This window comes from Lolium rigidum, chromosome 7 (assembly GCF_022539505.1).
Source record: "Lolium rigidum isolate FL_2022 chromosome 7, APGP_CSIRO_Lrig_0.1, whole genome shotgun sequence".
Taxonomy (NCBI): Eukaryota; Viridiplantae; Streptophyta; class Magnoliopsida; order Poales; family Poaceae; genus Lolium; species Lolium rigidum.
In genome coordinates this window covers 9904553-9913716 of record NC_061514.1, presented here as the reverse complement: position 1 = coordinate 9913716, position 9164 = coordinate 9904553, and the positions used below count along the sequence as shown (strand labels likewise).

The 9164-nt window shown below is 39.0% G+C and overlaps 1 protein-coding gene across 1 annotated transcript; it reads right to left on the bottom strand.

The window, feature by feature from the left end:
• Positions 1-3599: 3599 nt before the first annotated feature.
• On the bottom strand, positions 3600-4263 carry LOC124679162. Its single transcript, XM_047214969.1, has one exon. It carries the CDS (start codon positions 4123-4125, stop codon positions 3853-3855), a length of 273 nt encoding a protein of 90 aa, XP_047070925.1. The 5' UTR covers positions 4126-4263; the 3' UTR covers positions 3600-3852.
• Positions 4264-9164: the final 4901 nt, after the last annotated feature.

Genomic DNA, 9164 nt, shown 5'->3' with positions numbered 1-9164 from the left:
CGATCCTTGTGTTTGTGGGAAGAAGACTGAGGGTGGGGCTGATTATATACTGATGGGGATGGCAAGCTCACGGGGCCAGAGCCCAGAGCAAAACAGGCGGCTGGGCATTGGTTTTCCAGGATACCGGGTGCTTTCAGAGCCAGTTTGGCTCGTGCACGACACACATCTCGCCTACCTCGTCGAGCAGCTCTTGTTTATTCACGGCAGATTGGGGCGGTTTTGCCGGCACCCGGCTCTTCTTGCAAAAGTGACCCCACTGTTATTTACGATAGTACTCCGTACTTTTTAGTTCCTTCATATCATTGCTTCTTTTGTTCTCATATTTAATTTTTTGTGATTTCTGGAATTATGAGAATTATCTATGTAGTTTATTTATAACGAAGAAATAACTCTAGAAACTTTTAAATTGCTTTACTACACTTATTTTGTAGTTGTTGCCAAGCGATTAGGCCCGAAGAAAGGAATTTGGCATGTGTCTTTCATGCATTTCTAAACCTCTACAAGACACCAAGCGTGCTCTCTTATCATTTTAAGGCGCACTACTGCCAAGTGCCAACATTGTATTTTTTGGTCCTTAAATATGAAAATGATATGATTTGGCCCGTTGATGCATTGATAAATTGAATGTAAATATGAAAACTATAATACTCTCGTAATTTTATCAAACATTTTGTGAATTAAAAAAACATATCAATAAAAAAATGTCCTGAAATATATCATTGAATTTGGTATAAATATAAAAATATTATTGCCCTAAAATATTAATCTTTCCCATTTTTTTATTTTACATATTTGTAAAAAAAATCTTAAACTGTCCCACATTTAATTTCTCATTTTCTTATGTTTCTTTTTTCTAATAATTAATTTTTTTAAAATATTATTTAAGTGTCTGCAGCCACCTGTTTTTCTATTAAAACAACCAATCAGCTAGAGAATCTTAAGTGACTAGACTTTCATCATCACTCGTGATACATCGATATGATATATATACAACATTTATGTTGAAGCAAATAAAACAAACTTGAAATTGGTAATCAAGGTACATATTCTAATTAACTTAAATCTGGACATCAGGGCTAGAGTGGTACAGTCAAGACTTGTCTTGCAAGTTTTAAAACGATGCACTTTGGTACCTAACGTAATAATAGTAATATTTGGTCAATCTATTTTGTTCGTCAACGGGGTGTATATAATAATGGTGGATATTTACTTATACTAGACATTTTTACTTCATTATACACACGACAATGCATACTAATTGTTTTTCGTTGATAAAAAGTTCCATAACCAATTTAATTAATATTCAAAATAGTTTATCCATTTTCCTTTCAACTTGGGTACATAACTCCATTTTTATAAAAGTTATGCTATTTTAAAACTTCTTATGAGATATTTCATTGAAATAGATTCCACCTAGATCTGAGCAAACAACATATTGCATTCATGTTTGTTTTTTATGGTAGTTAGATGTACTATGATGTGTTTATGTCCATATTATTATCTTTAAATACCTTGATACGATGTTCCACAATTTCAAAACCTCTAGAAGACACGAAGTGTGCTCTCTTATCATTTTGAGGCATACTATATACCACCAACATTGTATGTTTGGTCTTCAAATATGAAAATGATAAGATTTGGTCCGTTGCTGCGTTCATACAATTTTATGATGATGTGGCAAATCAAATATAAATCCAAAAAGTAGATGGAAAATTTAAAACTAGGGAAGAGTATAATACTCTCGTAATTTTACCAATGATTTTAATGAATTTAAAAATCATATCAATCAGAAAATGTCCGAATATATCGTTGAATTTGGTATAAATTAAAAAAAGTGCAGAATATTAATATTTCCAATTTTATAGTTCACATACGTGTCAAAATTTACGTAAGAATATTCCTGACTACCATACATTTCCTTCTCGTCATCTTATGTTATTTTTCTCTTGTAATTATTCTTTTAGAAATAGTATTTAATTAATTTTTCATATTCCTAAAACATATATTTTTTAAGTTCTCTTAGTATTTAACATGTTTGGAGAAAATTCACCACCACATCATGGAAAAATAGTTATAAGTAGAACGAACTAGCAAGGAAAAATATTTCATTTATGATTAAAAGGTTGACAATGACCGACTAATCGATTAACCGTGGACCGAACCAATACTATCTTTAAAAAGAAATAGAAAATATGCAAGGATGTTATGTGTTGTAATGAGTGAAACTGCATATGTCAAAAAACCAAACCATTTGTGACACTGTAGAAAAGGGAAGCAAACCCATTTGAGCTTCAGGGAGCATCTGTTTTTGGAGTAAAGAACAAAATTGGTAAAACACCTTTTTTTTAAAGAACAAATGTTTTTACAATATACTCCCTGCGATAACAAACATGTTTTAACCTTTTTAAAATTTATATTTTTTCGATAAAGAAAATGTATTAATATTAAAAGATATCAATTACACCCAGCCTCTACAACAACGCACCACCATAATGGCAGTACGTATGCACACAACCAAAAAATAGAAAATAAAACTATGAAATAAAATTCCCTCTATAGTATCTCAGGCTTAACAACAACAATACATCCACCACCAAGACAACAGCTGAAATACAGACTCTTCAAAAGTGACGCCTCCAAGAAAGGAACAGTGCTCCAACACCGTCGTCGCCTGTTCAAAGATGTTATGTTTTCACCTTGAAGATAGTCCCTGCTCTTAAAACAATACCTCCAACAAGGTCATTGCCAGCATAACTAGTTAATGTCAGACCTTGGGTTTTCATCCTGAAAGGTATGACTCTGAACTTCACCTGTGATGTTGCCCCCACTTTCATACCGCTGTTGTCAGTGGCGGAGCCACGGCCCGGCATGCCCGGGCTAAGTTGGCAAACTCCATTACAATACTAGTAGGGAATAGTGATTAGAGAAGCTATTTTAATGGGCAAATACTCGACAAAGCAACTACAGCTAGAATTTGCCCAGGCTCTAATTACAGGCAGGCTCCGCCACTGGCTGTTGTGAAGACCGGAACACCAAGCAAGTCCCTCAACAGTGCGGATATTTGAACCTCTCTTAGCTAGTCCTCCCATCCGGCTTTCATGATATTCTCTTATGATTTCATCATGGATCCATAGTCACTTGATGTTAACACAGAAAAAGAGCTTCGCGCCGCTGCCTCTAGAACCAAACTATCGAAATAAAAGTATGGGTGCACGCGACCGAATACCACCCGATTCAGCAAATTCCAGGCAAAAGATGTGTGTTCTATTCGTCGGCGGAGCCTTTCGAAACTCAACACTCCGGCTAGATAAAAAGGATTAACATCTGGTAGGTCTTCATCTTTAAATTTAGATATATTTTGACACTATTTAGCAGATGAATACATCCAAATTTAGATAAAGTTAGAACAAAATTTATAGGATGGCTGTTTTTGTTTCTCATGTGGCCAGCAAAATTCAGGAATAAAAGATGTCGTGTCCTAGGCATAAGAGAAAAAGATCTGATACTCTGCAAACACATTTTTTTCAAGACCAAGTTTTTCTGTCCAGGGAGGCATAACATGGACTTTTATATTCATACACCAAGTGGGAAGATTGGGATCTCATAACATACTCTCCACGGTATCGTTGCACAGCAGATCGAACCACACAAAATACTTGCAACCAATTCAAAACAATCCGTACTCAGAAGGCAAATGGGGAAGGAGGGTAATATAAACTTAGTGGCCGAAGTTTTCATCATCATCATGGTGGTATATTACAGTGGTCAATGGCGGAGCAACCAGCTGGGTTTCAGGCCATGATTGTTGCAGCAAGCACAAACACACGCCTAGCTAGCTAATAGTTGCAGCAACTAATTGGGACCCCAGCAGCTGAGGTACATGACGGTCCTCAGCCCCTCCTCGGCCTTCTCCGCTCGCCGTTTCTCCGCAACCGCCGCCGCGGAGGAAGGAAGCTGCTTCTTGCCCTGCGAGACGGCGGCGCGGGCGCTGGCCTTGGCCTTGGCGGCCCTGTGGATGGACCTGAGGGCGTAGTTCCAGCGACAGAGTCCGGCCTGGTCCTTGAGCGCCTCCACGGCGCCGACGCTCATCGCCACCATCCAAGACGCCTTTGCTGCGCCGGCCATCTCTTCTCCTTCTTGCTGCCTAGTGGACTACTGGACTTGGAGTACTGAAACAATCGGAGCAAATGCTTCTTCGTGATGCTTCTTCCTGATGCTTTGCTTGTGTTGATGAGATGAGAATGGGATTGCACGAGGTTATATACGGGAGGACATGAGCAAAACAGGTGGCTGCGGGCACTAGTTTTCCAGGAAACCGGGTGCTTTCAGAAACACACTTTTGCTTGACTACGCCGCATCTATCTCTATCGGCCCGGTGCAGTGGGCAGTGGCACGTCAGCTTGTCTTGTTTATTAGCGGCGCATGGCGCGGTTTTGTCCGTTGCGACCATTCCAAACCGGCAGAGTCGCCGATATAGGAATGGTGACGGGTGACCCGACGGAGAACGTTCAGGATTCTATGAGCGCAAATAATTTCTCCTTTGATCAAGAGTTCAAGACTTCTGTCAGATCTTTGACAAATAAAAAAATGTTGTATGCATATTTTTAATGCAGAGGCTGAGGATAGTACCTCTATTTTAAAAGAAAAGAAAAAGAGTTCAAGAGTCGGCACAAGTTATGTTTAAAGAAAACACTATCTAACTTTGATTTCCTGCACAGTGTTTTGTTTGTTCTAAGGGTCAAGAGAAATTCTAATTCTATACTTACTAATACAAATGTGTCTGCACATTGAAACTTTGAAATAGGTTTCGATACACTTACATTTAGATAAAGTTTTGATACTTAATTTGGAACAAGGGAAATACGATTTCTTGTGAAGTGAAATTGCTTTAGAGCATCTCCAATAGATATAATGAAATACGGCTCGAGAGAGCTCTACCAGATGGCTAATCCTAGAAACTGTGCAAATTTTTTTGGGCGTGACCCAAAAAGTCCCATCATGTGGCGTGTGTCGTAAGATCTAGCTGCTCATGCGCACAACCAACCGTCCATGAAATTTCCCCGCCACCTCCGACCGCGCAGCGCCAACGCCGATTCTCGTCGCCAAAGCCCCTCCCCACCACCATATGCGTAGATCCGGCCTATACAAGCTGCCACGGAATCCCACCATGTCGCTTTGCCTCGATTTCACCCAAAACCTATGAGCCCTAGCCCTCGCCATCGTGATGTCTCCTCGTTGCCGTGGCCCTCCCTAAGCCATTGAGGAACATTTGTGGCAAAATAGAGCCGACGGCATGCACGTGCGGCTCGGCACCTTCGACAGCAAGAACGAGGTTGCACTCGCCTACGGCGCCACAATGTGCCGTTCTGGCCACCTCCGCCACGACATGAACTTCTCAGAGATTGAGGCTCGGGATGAAGCCGAGATGGTCGCTCTGCGGGCGTTGCTTCTATCGCGCGAGGACGCGTAGTACGTGTTCCATCGACAATCGACGAAAACAGTGACAAGTGGCTGGACATCCTCCTCGCTGCCGATGAGGACAGCGATAGCGGTGAGGGTAGTGAACTAGTGATAGATGAATGTGAGTAGTTTATTGTTGGTTTGTGTTGATGAACACCGGTCGTTTTATCTAGTTTGTTTATGTAGAGTATTGGTTTGTTCGTGTTATCTAGTAGCCGATAAATATATTTCTAAATGTGTCAAACTAGTCTAGAGTTGAATGTGTTTCTGAATGTGTTTCTATGTTTTTTCTAACTATGAACTTGCTTTGTGGTGCCCTATTTTAGACCATCTAGAAAACATGTGGCCGGCTGTGTGTCCTAGTTTACGACATATGGAATAGCTGCGTCTGTTTCCGGGCAAGTGGCGCCAAAACGCCAAAAAATTAGCATCGTTGGAGATGCTCTAACTTCATGTGTTCCATGAAATTTCCAGCAGGAGGTTATGCTCGAAAAAATGACCATTGCATTTTCCACAGCACAAAGTATATTATCTTGGCATTTCAATGTACCCTAAGGATCTTACAAAAAAGGAAAATATATTTTGATTGTTCAAATATTACTAGAGTCCAATTTTGGTCTACCAGTAATCAAACCGTCCAGATTTGACATCTTACCTCCATCTAAAGAGGGTTTAGCAATGATTTGGGTGTAATTGGTGGCCAAATGAAAATGCTTTCCTCGTTCCCTAATTTGTTCGCTAATTTAGATATACCACATTTTATACATAGATACATTAAAATTGTGAAGCTTCGTGCGCGTACGCGGCGCAGCTACACATCGCGAGGAGAAATCAACCAGTAGATAGGGAGAACGTATTTCGAGAGAGGCAGTACGCAGGCAGAAATGACAAACCAGAGGCAGGATTGGATGACCAGGTTTACAGGTTCTTGTGAAGCTTCGTGCGCGTACGCGGCGCAGCTACACATCGCGATGAGACTGCTCAGTGTTGTATGCCAAAAATCAACCCATTTCGAAGGAGCTCGTGCGTAGGATAGAGATTGCTCTTCTTGTCAGAAAGTTCACTTTTCCCCTTGCTTCCCTGATAGGAGGATTCTTCATGGGCTGCCCTAGCTGGCGCTCGATCGCTAGGAGATTAGCGAGCGATCGGTTTCAGACATGATTAGGAGCAAACGTGGTTTACCTTGCCGTACATTTGCATGCATGCAAAAAGGAACATATTTAAAAGTTTAAAACGTTTTAACTTTCAAACGACAACTCCAAATTAAGATCCGCTTTCACCAATAAATCCGTCTCGACGAGATCTTCAAAACTAGCACCCATGTTAATATGTTTCGACGACTTTTTTTTCGAGCTAAAAGTTATCAACCTCTCTATTTGAATAATCAACCCTCCGTACTTGAGTGATCAACGGCGAAGGTATAAAATTATCAACCCGGTGCGAGGTATTGAGGGAAAGTTCGCATGCATGCACGAATAGACGAATCTGCTGATGTCGACGGAATCTTTTCCAAATTTCAAAATTCAAAATGTTTTAACTTTCAAACGACAACTCCAAATTAAGATCCGCTTTCACCAATAAATTCGTCTCGACGAGATCTTCAAAACTAGCACCCATGTTAATATTTTTCGACAAACTTTTTTTCTGACTAAAAGTTATCAAGCCTCTCTATTTGAATAACCAATCCCTCCGTACTTGAGTGATCAACGGTAAATGTATAAAATTATCAACCTGGTGCAGGGTATTGAGGAAAAGTTCTGCATGCATGCACAAAAAGACGAGTCTGCTGATGTCAGCGGAATCTTTTCCAAATTTGAAAATTCAAAACGTTTTAACTTTCAAACGACAACTCCAAATTAAGATTCGCTTTCACCAATAAATCTGTCTCGACGACATCTTCAAAACTAGCACCCATGTTGATATGTTTCGAGCAACTTTTTTTCGGACTAAAAATTATCAACCCTCTCTATTTGAATAAACAACCCCTCCGTACTTGAGTGATCAACGGTAAATGTATAAAATTATCAACCCTAGTGCGAGGTATTGAGAAAAAGTTCTACGTACATGCACAAATAGACGAATCTGCTGATGTCAGCGGAATCTTTTCCAAAATTGAAAATTTAAAACGTTTTAACTTTCAAACGACAACTCCAAATTAAGATTCGCTTTCACCAATAAATCCGTCTCGACGAGATCTTCAAAACTAGCACCCATGTTGATATGTTTCGAGCAACTTTTTTTCGGACTAAAAGTTATCAACCCTCTCTGTTTGGAATAATCAACCCCTCCGTAATTGAGTGATCAACGGTAAATGTATAAAATTATCAACCCCAAAATTAATTTTATTTTAAACATTTTAGCGAAACTTTTTTAGTTTAGAAGCTATCAACCCGGTGTCCTGATATTTATCAATAGTAAATATGAATAACTACCAACCCTAAAAATCTAAATTTATTTCAAATATTTTGGCGACTCTTTTTAGTTTACAAGTTATCAACCCGGAGCCTAGTTATTTATCAATGGTAATTATAAATAGCTACCAACCCTAAAAAGTATTTCATTTAGAAATATTTTAGCGAACATTTTTTTATTTTACAAGCTATCAACCTTGTGCCTCGTTATTTATCAACTATAAATATAAATAAATAATAACGCTAAAAAGTATTTTATTTAGAATATTTTAGCGACTCTCTTTTAGTTTACAAGCTATCAACCCGGTGATCCGCTATTTATCAATGGTAAATATAACTAAATATTAACCCTAATTTTTTTATTTAATTTAAAATATGTAGCGACTCTTTTTTTGTTTACAAGTTATCAACCCGGTGCCCCGTTATTTATCAACGTTAATATAAATACCCAGCAACCCTAAAAAAGTAAATTTCATTTAGAATATTTTAGCAACTTTTGTTAGCTTACAGCTTAAAAATAATAATTAATTTGAGTAGCAAGTGGTAGTTCATTTGAGTTGCAAGTGGATCTTCCCACCCGTTATTTTCCCCCCCTTAAAAACCACTGGCCCGAAAAAGGGAATTGCAAAAGTATCCCCTTAAACATGAATTACCGTACGAAAAAAAACCAAAAGAGAATTGCAAAAAGAGAATTGAGAATCTGCCTCGTGCTGAAGAAAAAAAGTGAGATGCTATGTGTATGCATGCAACAACTTACGAAAGCATGCTGAAAAATTAGCTCATTAAATGCAAATCAATGAGATGATCTGTGCATGTGCATGCATGCAGTGTGAACGCTCTTTACTGCATGCAACTTGCAAGTAGTAATACTAGTCTGTTAGTGTGAACACATGTGAACGCAATTAAATACTAGGTGATAAAAAGGGAATTGACTCGCTGCGCGAGCGCTTCCGCGCCACAGAAAGTGATTGCTCGAGCGCTCGATTGCCAGGGAGGGGATTCGATTCTTCATCATCTCAGTTTAACAAAGTGCAGAGTGAAGAAATTCAGATAATGAAAATCCGACCCCCCTGGTGGATCGTTTGGAAAAAGAAAAAAAACAAAGTGCAGAGTGAAGAAATTCAGATTTCACAACATTGTTGCTGCTATCTAATCGCACTGCACATGGAGAGACAGAAAGTACTTACTTGCGATCAATTGAAAGCATCTCTGAAGCAAATAGAAAAGGAGGGCAATAATAAACTCAAGTAACTGAAATTTTCATCATCATCGCCGTGGTATATTACAATGGGG